Raw genomic sequence first — 16,857 nt, forward strand, 5'->3', positions numbered from 1 at the left:
GGAGGCTGAGGCAGGTGGAGGAGGCCCTGGGGAAGGGCCCTTCCTGGGCAAGACATTTAGATGTGTCTAAGCCACCTGCCAAGGAGGGAGGCAGCCAGCCAGAGGAGGTGGGGCTCCCTAGGGCTTTCTTTGAATGACAGAGGCCTATGGGAAATACGCTAACCTGCTTTTTTAATAATATGGTTTTTCTCCTAGGAGTGAGAGTTGTTTCTGCCTCTCACCTTTAAAACCTTGAAAGTGCCCAAGTGTTTGTGATGTATCTATGGTTCTTGACTACCAGTTAGAACTAGGTCTGTTAAAAAAAAAAAAAAAAAAAAGAGAAAAAAGCCCAAGGCGGCAGGCCTCCTCCACCCCCTGCTGCCCACCGCCCCCTCCAGCATCTGGGCGCTTACTCTGCCCTGTCCTCCTACCTCCACTAAGTCCCCCAAGCCCAGCCAGCGTTGGACTCTTCTCCCAAAGGACCAACCCTGGGAGAAGAGCAGGGGAAGGAAGCGGGAGGCGGGGGAGGCCAGCAGAGCCTGGGGACCCCTCAGCCTGCCCTCCGTGCCCAACTCTGCCTGAGCCCCAGAGCCAGCTCCTGCCCCAGAGCCTCCACTACCCACCCCCCACCCCGATTCCAGGGACGTGCAGACAGGTCAGAGCTGCTCAGGGTTCTTAGGCTGTGAGGAAGGAACCTGCCGCTCCCTAACCCCAGGCCCCAGCCAGCCCACTGTGTGAGGGTTCAGTGAGTGCTCACCCCCCAGCCTCCCCATGGCCCACATTCCTGCCTCTTTTGCTCTTGGTCCTGAAAACCACTGAGGGGAAAGGGGTCTGTCCAATCCCATTAGGCAGAAGGCCCCGGAGGGTGGAGTGCTGACGTGAGCCTTGCTGCTGACGCTGCCAAGGAGGCCCATGCCCGTCCCCCACACAGAGCCTGGGGCCGGGACTTGGTCTCCTCCAGCTCCAGGAAGATCAGGAGGGGTTTTTGTCCAGTGACTGCCCCGGGAGGCAGCCTAGGAGCAGCTCAGAGGCCCAGACCCCTTCCCCTGGGATGCTCAAGAGAGAAGGCGCAGCGTGACAGCCTGAGCAGCAGTGCCCAGCTCCTGGGCCTGCGTCCTTCCCTGCCTCCACCCTCCTAACTCCTCGTCTTCTCTCCTCCACCTGTCCCTCCCCACATTACCTATTGCACAGGTTTTATGTTCCTTGTTCTTATTTTACAAAGGAGGCCTAACAGAAGCTTTGCCCTTGAAACCAAACCCGCAGCTCTTCCACCTGTAAATCTTGGCTGGCTTCTCCACAGGCTGGTGTCAAGTGGGGGCACCAGGGTCAGCACCTTGTTCCTCTCAGGCCCCTGGGATGGCCTGCTTGTGGACCCTCCTGGTTGGTCTCCTGGATACCCCCCCCACACACACACAGACACCAGTGAGCAGGATGAGAGGATGAGATTTGGACTCTTCACTTTTCTTTAAAGAATGGGTTACCATTTATTGATATGGTCCATCATGTGCCAAGGGCTTTACAAATGGTCACCTTTTGAAACAGGTATTATTGGGTGGGGTGGGGCTCTTAATTTCACAGGGGGGAAAACAGGTTCAGAGAAGGAAAGGGACCTGCTCAAAGTCACACAGCAGTGCCTGGGCTGGAACACAGTTGCCCTGCCTTCTTTTTGTTACACCTTCCTTTTCCAAGGTGTGGAGGGGGATATAGGCACAGGTGCCAGAGAGAGCTGTGGTTGAGCCTCAGCCCCTCCTATAGTCTCAGGTAGTGACCCAGCCTTCCTGAGGTGCCGCCCATCCAGATGGCTGCCACAGCCTCCTCAAAGCCCAGAGTTATTTCATCTGGCCACAGGCTGAACCTGGTGCTCAGTCAGTGCAGGGACCCCGCCCCAGTCCAGGGCCCTGAGAGGGCAGAGCTTGAATATCCTATAGGAGCTGGCACTCCTGTGAAGCTGTGGGTGGGAGGTAGAGGACACCCCTCCAAGGGCAGGGTTAGGGGCCTGTGAAACCCAAGACTCCTGGAGGTCAGTAAGAAGTGGAAGAATAGGCAGGTCATCTGGAATTTTTATTTTTCACTGAGCTGAGAGAGGAAATCCAGCTATGGAATCCAGAGAGAGTTCTACAGGAACAGAACAGAAATTGGCTGGGCCCTGGGCCCAGAGAAGGCCCGGAGCCACCTGGGCTGCTGTTCAGTGCCAGCTTCATCCTTGGCACTAGGCCCCTCATAGCATCACTCAGCTTCTGAGAGCCGGAGCCCACGGTGGCAGCCCCTTAAGGCTATGGCTGCAGCTGCTACCCTACCCAACGAGGGCTGTGGGGTTGACTCTTAGGGGCCAGGGAGGCCAAGCTAGAAAGTCTTAGAAATCACCCAGTCCATTCCCATTTTACAGATGATGAAATAAGGCCCAGAAAGGGCACTGGGTTTTAAGGAGAATAAATGTGGAGGCTTGAACTCAGGCCTCCTGACTGCTGAGGGTGTCTGCCCCAAGACCCTCTCTAAGCGCATCTGAATGTTGGTGTCTAGAGGAGCTAGGCACCCAGGGGAGCTGGCCTGTGTTTGTGTTTGCGTGGGCCAGGATGCATCTATGCCATATCCCTCTGCACATGCCAGGGTCTCTGTATCCCTCTGTGTGTCCCTCTATGTGTGCTTCTATGTTCAGGAACTTGGGGCCATGGCCAGAGAGGGTCGGGCCTATTCTTACAATCTTGGGAGGCCTTCCCAGGCTGAGTAGGGAGGGTGGGTCCTGAGGGGTAGGGTGAGGAATGGGGACTTTGGTCCCATTGGAGAGGGAGAAAGCAGAAGGCAGATTGGAACCATGGATGAGAAGGGTCCTGGGGCTGGCCTGGGGCAGGGAAACAAAGCCAAGATGGGATATGGGTCCCTGGAATTAGAGGCATGCTGTTAGCACTTATGTGGGGCCAGCCCTCTGGTCACCCCAGTGGGCAACCCCAGAGGAAGTAGTCACATGATGTGGCACTTCTCAGCTGATTGCTTGAGGTCCCCCAGTGTGGTCTGGGCCTTGTCCTTAAGTGAGCCAAGGTCCAAGCCAGGGAGACTGGGCAGCTGCCCAAGGACCGAGGCCCTTTCCTCCTCCTCCTCTGTGTCCTCCTCAATCATCTTGGCCAGCTCCCGGGGCAGCTCCACGTCTCCACCTGCCATCTGGATCTGGCTCTCATCTGTCTCATTCTGAAGGGAAGAGGAAAAGGAGTGGGGTGGGGTTGGAGGTCTGTGAGAATCCAGAGTTGAGTGGCAGGGAGGAGGCATGGGCTGGGTTCCAGGCCCCAAGATTCTGGAGCTCCATGTTCCAGTGAGCTCAGTCCCCCTCCCCCATCCCAGGATCAAGCTTTTGACGCTTGGATATGGAGACCTTGCACTTTTACACCACCTCACTTCACTCTGAGATGCTGAAGGTAAGACACTAGCATAGTGAGTAATGACAACATGAAAATCCTTCAGAGACAGACTGAGTCAGCTAAGTCGTGTGTTGACTATCATTACACTGAAGGATGTTACCAATCACAGTGATGGGTTCCATTCACCAAACACCTATCCTGTGGCTGACACTGAGCTGAGTGCTTTTAATTCTCACAACAACCCTGTGAGGTAGGTATTGTTTTCCCCATTTTACAAAAAAGGAAATTGAGGCTCAGATAACTTAAGTAACTTGCCCAAGGTCACACCACTAGGAAGTGAGGGAGCTAGATTTAAACCTATGTCCCTGATTCCAACATCTGTGCTCTCCTTGCACAGCACCTGCCTACTGGTTGTCATTGCACTTCCCTGTCCCTTTGGGGGCCCTGGGGCTTTCCACTTTATGTCCTACTGAGTTAACAGCCAAGTCTGCTCTCTCCTAATGGACTCAGTGTTCCCCGATGGCAGAGTTGTGTCTCTTATACGCTTAGTGCGAGCATTGGAGGAATGACTCCATTCCTAGCTGAGTTTAACTCTCCCTTTGAGAAATTTTCAAAAGACTAGTGTGCTGTGGGGAGTCAGAGGCAGCCACGGGCTCAGTGAACATTTGTTGAGTGAGTGAATGTGACATTCACATATCTGATCTTCCAATTCAAGTGGAAGATCAAGGTCAGGTGTACCGTAGCCTGTGTTTATGTGTCTCTTCAGAGTCTAGCACAATTCTGGGCACGGGGAGTGGCTTGTGCCTCAGTTCCCTCCTTAGGCAACAGGAGTAGAACACTTACATGGTCATCTGATGCTGCAGTACCTAGGGGAGACATCCTCCTGGCTGCCTGGCCAACCAAAGGGGTTCCTTTGCTCTCTGCAGACAGACTTCATACTCTGGAAGGCAGCAAGGGGTCCGGGAGCAAGTGTAGGCTCAGCATGCAGAGGCTTGATCTCTGATTCCGGTTCCATCACTCGCTGGCTGTATGGCCTTAGCCAAGTCCCTTAATCTCTCTGAGCCTCAGTTTCCTTATTTGTAGGTGTGGGTAGTAGCTACCTGGCAGAGTCACTGAGGGGTTAGGTAAGGGTGTGAAGGTCAAGTGCCTGGCCCACAGAAGGTGCTGCCTTCTTTCCACCCACCTCCCTCCCTGGGTGTTCAGAAGCCCCAAGAGATTTTACCTGTGGTAAAATCTACTGCCTTCCAACTCTCCATCTGCCTAGGCCTGACTCTGGGTTGGGTGAGTGGGGGTTGGAGGAGAGAAGGGGCCTGGAATGGCTCCAGAAAAACAAACCTATCAGTCCCCCGAGGACTGGACTACCCCTCAGCACCAAGCCCTGGCTTGGCCGGCTCCAGTTAACAGTGAATGAATGAACGAGTGAGAGAACCCATGATTTAATCAAACACTCCCTGAGAGCTGCGGCGCCGGGAGTGGGGCAAAGGAGTCCGGAGCCCAGAGCTCAGGGGTCCCGGTGGTGCCTTACAGCCCGGGCTCTTAAGCTTACCTTGGGCAGCCGGTATTTGTCTCGGAAGTGGCTCCGCAGCGTGGCCCGCTCTGCCTTCCTCTGAGTGAACTGCGCGTCCCGCTCCATCCTGTGGGGGCACCGGGGGCGGAATCACTGCCCGGGCTGTGAAAATGGGCGGGGTCTGCGAGGAAGGGGAGGGAAGGGTCTCTGGGTCCTGGCCGCAGTTTGCATCCTCCTGCCCGAGGGCCTGTATTTTGGGTGCTCGGTGCTCTGACCAGCCGGAATTAATCTTTACTGCCTCTCCCAGCTATCACAGAGCCCTTTATCGCCTCCGTACCCGTCGCTGGACGGGAGCTATCGGGGCGGGGGTGTCTGTCTGGCTGTCTCTGCAGACCCTAACATATGTCCCTCGCGGTCTCCGACTCGGTCTTTTCCTTTCCTGACAGGTTGTGTCGTGTGGGGCCAAGTATTCAGGACAGACATGGGTTCGCGTCCTGAATCCACTACCACTTTATGTCTTTGAGTAAGTCACTTACCTTCCTCTTTTGTAAAATGGGGATAAGACCTTGCAACTCACAAAACTGTTATCACGATTAAGTGAAATAATAGCTAACCTTTAATGATTTGCCATGTTCCAGGTGCTCCACTAAGCAGTTTATGTGCATTAAGTAATTTAACCCTCATAAATATATAAGGCATGTTTTATTACCATTGCCATTTTACAGAAGATACCGAGGCACAGAAAGGTTAAGTAACTTGCCTAGGGTCACCCAGATAAAAAGAAACGAAGCCAGGATCTGACCCAAACAGCTTAGCTGTGGAGTTCAGGCCCTAACGCCACCCCAGCTCCCTCTCTGTCCCAGCGTCGTCCTCACACAAGTAGCCTCAATTATCTATGAGTGACCCCATCTCAGGATTTGTCTCCATGACTGATTCTGCCTCAGCTGCACCGCTTTTCTCAGAGCCTCAGGCTCAGAGGAGCTCCAGCTGGAAGACACAGACGGCTGGGACCAGATCGGATTAAGGGATTACTTGTTTCGTCAGAAACAAGTAATGCACGTGCCCTCACCTTGTCCCAGGCCCCTATCTCCCCGTCCCCCACTCCTGGGCCCGAGTGTGGAGCGGGGTTCTGGGTTTGAGATGGGATGGCTCTGGGGGCAGCCTAGAGGGCGCATCCCAGCCTCTCACCTCGTCTAGAAAAGTAGGGGAGGGGCTCGGGGTCTGAGACTGCCCTAAGGGTGGGCCGCGCGGCCCTTGGGGGGTGGGGAGGGCTGCTGGAGCCAGGAAGGGATCCCACTCACTTCTCTTCCACCAGTTGCTTCTGGTATTCCTCATACTCCTCTCGGCTCATGCCCTGCGCTTCGGCGGCCGACTTGTCCCCGTCCCCCTTGTCCTCGCCGCCCCCCAGGCTCCCAGTAAGGTTCTTCAGCTGGCCGCCCACCATGGTCTTCACCATGAACGCCATGGTCTTCGCTGGCCCGGGCACCGGGCGCCGGGTACCACGCGGGGGGAACCCAAGCACGTCCGCGCCTACTTCAGCACTACGGCTTACGGACAGCTCCTGCCTGCGGCAGGAGCCCCACGCTCTGCACCGCCCACCGCCCGCCCCTGTCCGGGCCCGCCTCCACCTCCCCAAACCCCTCCTCACAGGGGGCGGGGGGCATGCACGGGGCTGAGGAGGCGGGACCACGTGCTCGCTCCTCACACCCGCCTACCCCACGTGCCTCCTTCAATGCCAAGCTCCTCTGGGCACTGCTGCCAACGGATTGGGGCCGGCCGCGAGGGGTTCGGGGAGGGGGTCGCTCCCCAGGGGAACGAGCTGTGCTGTTATGCGCCTAGTACACAGCTCCCTATTCTCCCGCCCACTTCCTCCTCCCCCGGGTAGCCAGGATTTCAGCTGGGAATGCGAGTAGCCCTGGTCCCTCCCCAACCTTCTTTCCAACCCACTGCCCCAGCAGCTGCCCAGAGAGCTTGACACTGGGAAAGGGAGGGAGATCAGAGAGCAGGGAATCCCAATTATGGCTCCATGGGTTGCCTCTCAGAGTTCTGGGTCACACGCCTGCCCTGCTGACCCCTGGAGCTACAGGGAGCATCGAGAGAGAGTTGTTCATGGTGATGCTGCCTGGGCTGGACCAGGAGGCACCACTCCTTGTTCTGGCTGAATTTGGGGACAGAATTATACACAGCTGTGACTCCATCTCCCACCATAGCCCAGGGTTCAAGGCCTGTGGGGTATCTGGTCTTTCGTCAGTCAAGCCAGTCCTTGGCCTTCTTGCCTGCTTGGAGCCCACTCTCAGCTACCATCTAGAAGAGGTTGCCTTCAGAGAGATTAAGGTGAAGCTGGAAGGTAAATGAGCATATCAAAGCATGAGGAGAGGGAAATCAGGTTGGAGCTCCCCAAAAGCTAAGGTGTGGGTAAGAGCTGGGTACCCAGAGGCAGAGAACACTGGCCAAGCTCTCCACCTCCCAGACATAGAGTGACTTCCTAGTGATGAGAAGTGGACATTTCTTCAGGGCGTTGAGGTAGGTCACCCATGTATGCTGGGGGAGAGGGGCTGCCTCCTCAGAGCCCCCAGGGTCCTAGGGACTTGTAGTGCAGGACTCAAAGGAAGGCTGCCTGTGGACAAATAGTCCTGAAGGTTCTTGTCCAGCTTGCTGCCAGGGAGAGAAGAAGTTTACTTGGGCTTCTCCCTTCTGGGCTCTTGAGACCAGGCTCCTTATATTTACCCACCTCCCTACACTCACTGCACCATAGCACCCCCTGCTCTGGGGCCTTCTATGGCTCCCTTGGCCTGCTCCATCAGTACCACACTTTCCTCCTGGCATTCAAGGTCTGTCCAGGTGGTTCCAGCCTTATGGCCACCATTGCACTCATATATAACACATAAGCCTGTCATCATTTCCACCTCATACCTTTGCTGTTCTCCACATCTGCCGGCCAGCCCCTCTCCCACTGTGCTTTTAAAACAGCACACTTCACTCCTCCTCCAGGACCATCCCAGCGCACGCTGATTCTTCTTGTCTTGAAATACCACCAACAAGGACTGTCCCGTTTCTAAGCTCCTTAGCGCACCTTACATCTCTAAGTGTTTCATTCATTTACGAACACTCATTAAGCAGAAACGGTGACCTCCCCCCAACCTTTAAATTCTCTTTGCCCAGTTTCACAAACTGGTCCCACCCTTTGCTCTACAGTATTGAACTTGCCACTTTTTCTCCAAAATATATATTTTTTCATGCTTCCATGCCTTTTCTCATGCTTTTTCCTCTATATCAGTGCCTTTACTTATCTTGTCAGGCTGGAAATCTCCTAGTGGCCTTGAGGACCCATAGCAAATGTCCCTTCCAGGTGATTCCCTGATCTCCCCAAGCTGGCTCAAGTACTTTTTCCTGCACTCTTATAGCCCCTGAGCTTCTTGCCATCATGGCATTGACCACAAAGGATGTGACTGTCAGTTACTTGTCAGTTTCTCACATTAGAGAGAGTTCTGTGAGGGTAGGACCTAGATGGGACCAGCAGATGAGCAGTCATTAGTCTCTATTGAAAAAAAGGGTCCTAACTTGGGTGCTGCTTCTTGCCAGCTGGGGGACCATGCAGGTCCCCCGCTGGGCCTCAGTATCCCCTCTCTCAAATTAAATGGCTATGGCCCAGACCCAAGAGATGCTAGTTAGGTGTGGGAAGTCCTGCCATGGGAAGGCCCACCTGAAGTGTACATAGCAGAAGAAGCCTGCAGTCTGGATGAGGAGGAAGAACAGGAAGATTCCAGGCTGCAGACACGAGGAAACCCCTGGGGGCTGACCAGGTGGGCAGGAGTCCTTGGCTGCCGCTTTCTGAAAGGAGATGTTCTAAGACCCTGCATCAGCTTCTTACCCAGAAGGAGGGAGGGGACCTAGAATCTGGGCCACTGTTGGCTTTGTTTCCCTCTCCCAGTGTTGGGGTACCCTGACTCTCATCCAGGGAACTTGGAGAGAGGGCAGAGTACAAAGCTGCCTCCCCACCCCAGATCCCATGGCTCCATCTGTGGGAACAGCTGGGAGGGCCTGGGGCCTGGGATCTCCAGGGGGCCGAAGTCTCTAGAGATAAGCAAGAGAGAGAAGTAGAGAGCAAAAGACAGAGTGATGGAGAGGGCAAGGAAAAGAGCAAGATGGGGTGGGGCACAAGGAAGAGTGGACTTCACCATGAAGCTTTGAATGATCTTGGGCACAGCCTATTCCCGTTTATCTTCTGGTCATTGTGGAAGCTGGGCCAAGTGGTCTCCAGGGCCCTGCTGGTACTGAGTCTGTGGGACTCTCCAGAGAGCAGAGAAGGCAGAGAGAAGATGAGATCTATGTGCCTGCATGCCTGTGTGCATGCACACACAGACACAGACACAGGTGTGCCTGACAGGAGTCCCAGGAGGGGAGGGCAAAAGCAGGAGGCGCCTGGGGCTGCAGAAGTGCTGGAAGAAGGGGGCTGAGCCCCACGGCCCCCCCGCTTCCTTGCCCCTCACCACTGGACCCCGCAGGTCCTTCTGCAGAAGGCTCAGGATCTGGGCCAGCTCTAAGAAATGATGCTTGGTGCCCACAGGCAGGTAGAAGACCTGGGCTCTTGAGGCCATGTGAGCAGCTGCATCCCTGGTGCAGGGTGGAAACCAAGGGAAAGAGCTCATTATCCCCTCTGATTGCACCCAAACTGCCTAACCATTTCTCATAATCCCCAAAGGCAGCACCTGGGTGAGAAACAGACACCATCCATATGGCTCCTTTTGGGGACTGGTCTTTTTACCCCAGAGCTTCTCCTCAAGACAGCTTTAGCTCAGAGAAGCATCTCTCTAAAGCTGTCTGTCTCAACCCCAGGCTCCCTGGGCTCTGCCTTCAGTCTCTGGCCCCCAGGCATCTAGATGTAAGGAGGAGGGCTGGGGTTGGGGTGCAGCCACAGCATACAACCTGAAGCCATCCTCCTCCCATGGCATCAAGGTGACCCCCTGCCCCCGGGGCTCCATGGGTAACTCCAGAGGCCTGGCCTAGAGAGGGCTGCTGGGAGGCTGGAGGAGGGTAAAATGAAGTCATGGACTGCCCACTCCCCAGCTGGGCCTGATTTTGGTTGTGCTCCCTCCAAGAACCCCATCAAAATGTTCCCCGCTGGGACTTCCCTGGCAGTCCAGTGGTTAAGACTCCATGCTGCCAGTGCAAGGGGCGCGGGTTCGATCCCGCATGCCGCGTGGAGTGGTCAAAAAAAAACTTCCCTCCTTCCAGAAGCTATCACTGAAGGAAGGCTCAAATTTACTAACCCTCCTGGGGTAAGAATGTCTCAGGGAGTTGTGCTTAAACTAGGAGTTTCAAAATTTTAACTTGATTCAGTTCATTTCAGGTCAGTTCAACAAACCTAACTTGGCCCCTAGCCCCTCGCTATGCTCCAGACTTTGTGCTGGGTGCTCGGGAAACGATGAAAGGAATAAAGGACTAATGGGGGGGGGTCTTCAGGCAGAGAAGCCAAGTTGGTGGATGGGGACTTCTCCTTCCTCTCCCCCAGGATCCTCATCCCCCTGTGCCCTTACCTCATCTCTTGCAGGTCTTGGAGCAGAGTCTGCTGTCCACGGAGTAGGGCACTGACCTTAGCTGAGTCCTGCAGGAGTGCCAGCCTCTTCTCTAGGGCCCAGGGCACAGCCCCTCTCTTTTCAGAGTTCACCTTCCCCAGGGATTTGCAGCCCTCTTCCTTCTAGAGGCCTTACACCATTACCTGGGCCCTCCTCATTTGGGATACATTAGGTTTATCTAACCCTCTCCACCTGGGCTTCTGACTCCCGCCTCCTCTCAAAGCCTTTCCTTCAGGATGGTGGCTTCCCCCTTGACAGTGGCCAATTGGGAGCTTTCTCAAAGTTCCTCCCCTTTCCAGAAGTGGTTCTGCCCCAAAAGGAGGCCAGTCCTCTCCTCCCCACTTCCCCTAGGGCACAGTCAACTCCCGGTGCTTGGGTCGTTGGCCACCTCTTTCAGGGGTGGGTAGAACCTGGCAGGGGGAGTCCTGGGCCTGGCCTTGGAGTGTGGCCTCCCTCCCCTCTGCCCCACTCCAGCAGCCCAGCCTCAGCTGCTCTGTCCTGAGGACATGATTCAAACCTAGAGCTGCCAGAGCCCAGCAAAGCTCACAGGAGCCGCTGGCCTCTTCTGCCCAGCATCTAACATCTTGACTGAGCTCAGCTCTCAGGCCCCAGGCTGGGTCTGCCATGGGACATGACTCCCAAGGGGAGAAGCCAGGATGGCAGTGGAGGGGAAATGAGGATTCTGAGCATTAAGCAAACGTATGTGAATCAAATCACACGTGGAGCTACATGCAAATAAACACCCGGTCTATTTCTGTCACTTGTCTGGAGACCCACATCTAAATACGTGGCAACTCATTTCCCCAGCCCCAGCCGTGGGGCTCTGTGAGCCTTTGCTTGTGCAGAGCCGCCCTCCTGCCCATTCCCCTGCCTGGCAGGTCCACCCCATCCTGCGACCTGCAGCATTTCACCCCTGCCCTCCGTTCCCTCCAGACCTTGGGGGAGACTAGTTCCCAAATGCGGTGCTTGCTCCTCTTTCTGGACAGAGGGGACGCACTGGTGCCATCAGACCCAGTGCCTGTGGGGCTCGGCTTCTCCAGGCCTGCAGGCAGACCCTTGGTTGCCTGAGGGGCCACTCACCCAGGCTTCCTCCGGCCTGGCCTGGCCTGGGGACACCAGCTGCTTCTTCCATTGCCTCTCAGCCTGTGCCAAGTGCTTGGAGAGACCCTGGAGATCCTGCAGAATCTGGCTGTGTCTGTGCAGTGTCTCCTCCAGGGCAAAGCTTCTTCCCCCTGGGGATAGGGGCAGAGCTGGGATAGGCAGCTGGCAGCTGGGGTGGGGCAACAGATCCTATCTTTCAAAGGCTTCTTGGAGGGCCAGAAAGGTGTGGCTTCTGCCTCCAAGACTCTCCCCTGGAAAGAGGTGTTTGGGTGGTGGGGCAGGGACAGGACACATCACCTGGGCCCCAGAGCCTGCTTACATATGGCCTCCTCAGGCCTCCGTGTCCCCACTGGTTAAAGGACTCCTGGTTCGAAGGGAAGAGGATCCTGTGACCCTCAATCGAACCCTTGCCCCACCTGCCCGTTCCCTGGGTCCCTACCCTCTTCCTGGACTTCACAGTTCGGCTTTGGAATCATGTCCTCCTTGGTGCCCAGGGCCAGCCTTGCCCGCAGCCTTTCCAGCTGCCTTGCCAGGCGGAGCTGCTCTGTCTCCAGGAAGGGCTGCGGGGGAGGCTGGAGGAAGAAGATGAAAACTTAGGCCCCAAACCCATGGGAGATCTGGGGGCCGGGGAGTCTCCTCACAGGGCCTCCCACAAGCCCAGTCCCCCTCCCTGACCAAACATTCACCCCAGGATGGGAAGACACCCCCACCCCGCTGGTTCTCTTTCCCATACAGCTGGTTCTCCTTCTGCCACCAGGCCCAGAACTTTCCAGTCCTCCCAGCCCCACTGCACTGCCGACCCTCACACCCTTCTCTCCTGCTGCAGCCCAGACCCCAGCAGCTCTCTCAGGCCTCAGGCCTTTGTCCATGCCACTCCCTGTGTTCTTTCAAGCTCATCTTTGCCATGCGGTCTTCCCTGCTCTCCTGGCTGGTTAGGACCCCTCTGTGCTCCCATAGATCCTAGTCAGGCTGGGAGGTCCTTGAGGACAGACAGGGCCTGGCTCTGGGTCACCTCTGGTCCCCAGCACTGCCCAGCACAAGACTTGGCCTGAGCAGAGCTCCATGAGCCGGTAGAGATAAGGGTTGGAATGACAGGTCTGGTAGCTGGACATGAGAAGAGCATCTGGGGAGGGAAGGGATCCCTGGGCTACCTCTCCCCCAGCCCTACCCCCAGGGAAGGCCCAGGGCCAGCGCTACCTCTGCACCCAGCTCACGCAGACTGAAGGCCAGGAAGGACATCATGGTCATCTGGAACGGGGGGTAGAGAGGGAAGGTAGCTCCCACCTGGCAACTCACCCACTCAGCCCTCTCTCCCCAGCCTCCATTATGTTCCTGGCAGGCAAGAGATCTGGGTGACTTTGGGCAGCTCTGACCCTTGTCTTGTTCACTTCATGGGAAAGGTGTGAGGATCAGACCAGCAGATGGGTGGGCTGTGAGGGTTGACCCACACACAGAGCCAGAGGGGGACCACCAGTGAGCGAGAAAACTGGACAGTCCTGACCTAGAGCCATGACCACAGGCCGAGCAGCACCCTCAGGCCCAGAGCCTGGCTGCCGCTGGCAGGAGCCACCACACAGAGGCCACCTCCTCCGCGTGGCTCTGACCACGTCACTGTCCTCCTCAGAAACCTTCCGTGGCTCCCCAGCACCCAGAGTGTAAAGACCAAAGCCCTGTCATTCCAGGACTCCCACCTCTGGTTGCTCCCTGCTTCCCAGCTGAGTTCCTCCACGGGTTCTCTGTTATATCACATCCTTTTGCTCCATTTCTCTAAATGTCCCTTGCGGCTGTCCCTCTTCCTCTTGCCACACAGCTCCCAGCTAGGGGCCCTCACCTGCCAGGGTGCTGGTGGCTGCCGAGACCCCAAAGAAACCTCCAGGGGCCAAAAGCAGGGGCCCCACATCGACACAGACCTCATCCGGGTCGCTGGGAGTGAGGTCACTGTTCAAGGACACCTGAGGGGCACAGAGGGCATGGGCCCCTTGCAGAGGGAGCCCACTCCTCTCCCCTGACCCCGGCAAGGGGATCGTCCCCACCTGACTCACTGGCTCCCCTGGCCCGGAAGGCGGGCAGCAGCTTGGTGTCAGAGTGGTGCAGAGGGGCTCGCACACCCGGTCTCACGCCAGCCCTCCCAAGCACGTGCTCAGGGCCAGTTAGGAGTCTGTGTAGGGAGGAGGATCCCTGGGGTGCTGCCTGAATGGACCAGGGACACTGTGTGGTGTCACAGGTATGTCTGTGGGGTCATGGGCGTTCATAAAGCTCGAGCCCTGTCATCTGCACTCCCTGCCTGGTGGTCCCACAAAAGCAGGAGGGGAGACTCACACGCAGCCTCTGCCCCCAGTAGGTGATCTGTGCCCTGAAGGGGTAAGGCCGGTTCCGGAAGTCCTGGTGGCAGGAGCCCAGCACCCGGCTGGCTCCATCCCTGTGGGCACTTGGAATCCAGCCAGGCCACACAGGACCAAAGGCCTAACCAGCAGGTGTGGTCCCAGAGGCCGTTCTTCCCAGGCCTGCAGTGCCAGCCACCCGCACTGGTGCAGGACCTGTCCTTGCTGTCTAGCTCGAGCCTCCCTTGCTGTCTTCTGCTCCTGTAGCGGAAGAGAGGGGAGCGGGGAAGCAGGCCTTGCCTGGCGGAATGCTGGGACTTGGCCCTCCCTGGGACTCCTCCCTAGGGGGCAGAGCCTGGACCAACAGTGGGGTTTCCACCCCCAGTCCCCTGGGCCTCATCCCACGGGCTTCCCTCTGGGTACGGCTTCTCTTTCCTCTCCCTTCTGCCAAGCTTGGCCTGCAGCAGGACAGACAACACGAGACTCATCCTAGCAGCCAAGGACAGTATGACCAGCCTGCCTCCCCCGCAGGGGCGGTGCCGCTAGCTCTGGGTGTTTGTTAGGAGTTGACGTCCTGAGTCTCTCTGGGCTCATGGACACACAGAAGCTCTCACACCAGAGAGCCTGTCACCACTGCCTTCAGCCAAGAGGGAGGCGGCGCGGGGCAGGGGAGGAGCCGTGTGACCTGGGGCAAGTTACCTCAGCTTTCCAAACGCTAGTTTCCCCACCTTTAAAATGAAGATAATAATTGAGATTCCCTCATAACATTGTTATGAGGGTCAACCAAGTAATGAATGTGAAGTACTTGGCGCTGTGCCTGGCGTACAGTAAGCTCAGGTCATAAACGTTAGCAATTATTCTAATTGTTACGAGCTAGGGGATGCCTGCCGAGAGACACTGACGAACTGGCCCAGCTACTGAGGAGGCAGCCTGGCTCAGGAGGGATGGGCAGCCACGTCATCTGAGAGAAAGAGACGGTGCAGGCAGGCAGCTGGTGCGGGAAAGGCGCGGACGCTCCATGGGCAAATCTGCCCTCGTATCTCAGCTCTGTGCACAACGGTGTGACCTGGGGCAAATCACTTCCCCTCTCTGGGCCTCAGTGTCCTCACCTGTAACTGGGCACGAATGATCCCCACTTCTCAAGAGTGTCAATAGGAGATGATGTGAGTGAAAACACTGAGCACGGGCCCCACCTCGCATCATTTCTCTGCTCCCGCTGCCTGGGGCTGTTGGGTTGAATGAGTTGAGGACTCAGTGGGGGGTTCCCAGGAACAGCAAGCAAACTCTGGTCCCAGGCCCCGGAGGAGGAGGCACCTCTGGGACCGAGTGGGATGGAGTCCCAGGGCAGTGCCATCAGCTTAGATGAGAGACCAGAAAGGAGGGCACCGCCCTAGGAGGGGGGCTCCTCACCAGAGGCCAGGGCAGGGGCGTGGTGGGCAGAGCGGGTAACCGCCAAGCCCCTAGCAGCGCAGGAATGGCGTGTGGGGCAGGCCAGGCGGGGCCTTACCCAAGCGCCTCGTAGGGGTTGTGCCCATCACCGGGCAGCACACGGATGGCAGGGCTGTTCTGTGTGGGAGGTGACAAGCAGCCTGGGCTACGGGCACAGGGAGGAGGGTGAGGGTGTGGGCGGGACGGCGGGCAGGAGACCATGACTCACCTGGGTGTCCTCAGCTGAGGAGTCGAAGAGGGTCCCAATGCCGTCCGAGTCCAGCGCCCCCAGGACAGAGCCTACTTGGCCCCTGTCCTGGGTGTACCACACGGCCTGCGGGTCCCCAGCTGCTCAGCTCAAGGGTCCCTGCAGGACACAGGAACCCTGGGCTCACCACCAGCCCCGCTGACTCACCCCCTCTACTGGACCTTGGTGGGGCCACTCATCATGCCCTGGGCTCCCCGGCACCCCAGCCCAGTCACCCTCATTTGCATTTCCACCTCCCAGGCAGAGAAGAGGACACGGTTCCTGCTCCACGCGGCACCATTCCGGTTCCGCATGGCTGGGGCCAGCCGTACCTCCTCCAGGCCAGGGATGGCATCTGCGGACCAGGGCAGCTCAGGGCCTGGGCCCCACCAGCCCCTGCTCCCCCATCATTCTCTCTCATTGGTCAAGGCTGGGCTCCAGGAGGAGGAAGAAGGTAACATCACAGCCATTAGATAACAGGCTGGCTAGTCCGACACAGGAATCTACCGAAGAAGTGAGACCCCAGCGCGGCTGGATGGGCCTTTGCCAGGGGAGGGCAAAGGAGGCCAAAGCCACACAGAGCACTTTCCCCGAGTTCTCGTGTAAGCCTCACCACAGGTCTGTGTAGCCTGCTTTTATAAGACCCCCTTTTATAGATGAGGAAGCTGAGGCTCAGAAAAGTTAAGGAACTAAGTGAACTGGAACTCAGCTCTGTCTGACTCCAGAGTACAAGCTTTTTCCGCCATGAGACAGATTTGTGTCCAACCCTTTGTGTTTCTCAGATGAGGAAACAGAGGCCCTATGAGGGAAAGGACATGCCTGAGACCACAGAACACAGGGGATCACCTGGAGAGAATAACCACGTGGACGGTCAGAACTCTAGACCCTGAACAGACACTTGGGTGTGTCCAGACGAGCTGGGCCTTCCTGATGGGGGCACCTAGGGGACATCTCAAGGTGGGGAAAGTATGAAAGCGAAGGTGGGAACTGGTCTGCGGGACTGAGGAAAGGGTGAGGGATGGAGTGAGTGTGAGAATTACCACTGGTGCGGGCGGGGTGGGGGAGGAGGGAAGAAAGGGGTGAGAAACTGAGGCAGGCTTGGCAGGAAAAGGAGAAAGGTGATCAGAGGCCCCGCCCCTGCTGGCTCCCCTCCTCTGCGGCCTGCCAGCCTGGAACCTGGCCCAGGGCCCAGTCCCTGCCGGCCGTTCTAGAGACTGATAATCCAGCCTGTTTGCTTGGCAAAGGCCAGAGCTGGGGGCAGGGAGGCTCAGAGGCTGCAAGGCCAGGAGTGCTGGAGCCCTTGGGAGCCACCACTGCCCCTGGAGTGGCAGGCAGGAGGCAGAGATCG

The 16,857-nt window shown here is 57.2% G+C and overlaps 2 protein-coding genes across 2 annotated transcripts; both read right to left on the reverse strand.

Annotated features, from left to right (window-relative positions):
• Nucleotides 1-1,664: 1,664 nt before the first annotated feature.
• On the reverse strand, nt 1,665-6,444 carry CPLX3 (complexin 3). The gene is made up of 3 exons (XM_024761832.1): nt 6,138-6,444; nt 4,876-4,963; nt 1,665-3,162 (listed from the first exon to the last, which is right to left on the reverse strand). The coding sequence occupies exons 1-3, from the start codon at nt 6,299-6,301 to the stop codon at nt 2,938-2,940; spliced, it is 477 nt and encodes a 158-aa protein (XP_024617600.1). The 5' UTR covers nt 6,302-6,444; the 3' UTR covers nt 1,665-2,937.
• A 276-nt stretch (nt 6,445-6,720) lies between these two features.
• Nucleotides 6,721-15,838, reverse strand: LMAN1L (lectin, mannose binding 1 like). Its single transcript, XM_024761721.1, is given in 14 exon segments — nt 6,721-7,487; nt 7,812-7,818; nt 8,540-8,667; nt 9,327-9,450; nt 10,374-10,534; nt 11,424-11,644; nt 11,953-12,085; nt 12,711-12,750; nt 12,752-12,761; nt 13,345-13,465; nt 13,833-13,932; nt 15,342-15,400; nt 15,492-15,610; nt 15,706-15,838. Coding segments are annotated over 14 exon segments (1,464 nt in total). The 5' UTR covers nt 15,824-15,838; the 3' UTR covers nt 6,721-7,364.
• Between the last annotated feature and the right edge of the window lie 1,019 nt (nt 15,839-16,857).

Source organism: Neophocaena asiaeorientalis, unplaced genomic scaffold (assembly GCF_003031525.2).
Source record: "Neophocaena asiaeorientalis asiaeorientalis breed wild unplaced genomic scaffold, Neophocaena_asiaeorientalis_V1.1 scaffold54, whole genome shotgun sequence".
Classification (NCBI taxonomy): domain Eukaryota; kingdom Metazoa; phylum Chordata; class Mammalia; order Artiodactyla; family Phocoenidae; genus Neophocaena; species Neophocaena asiaeorientalis.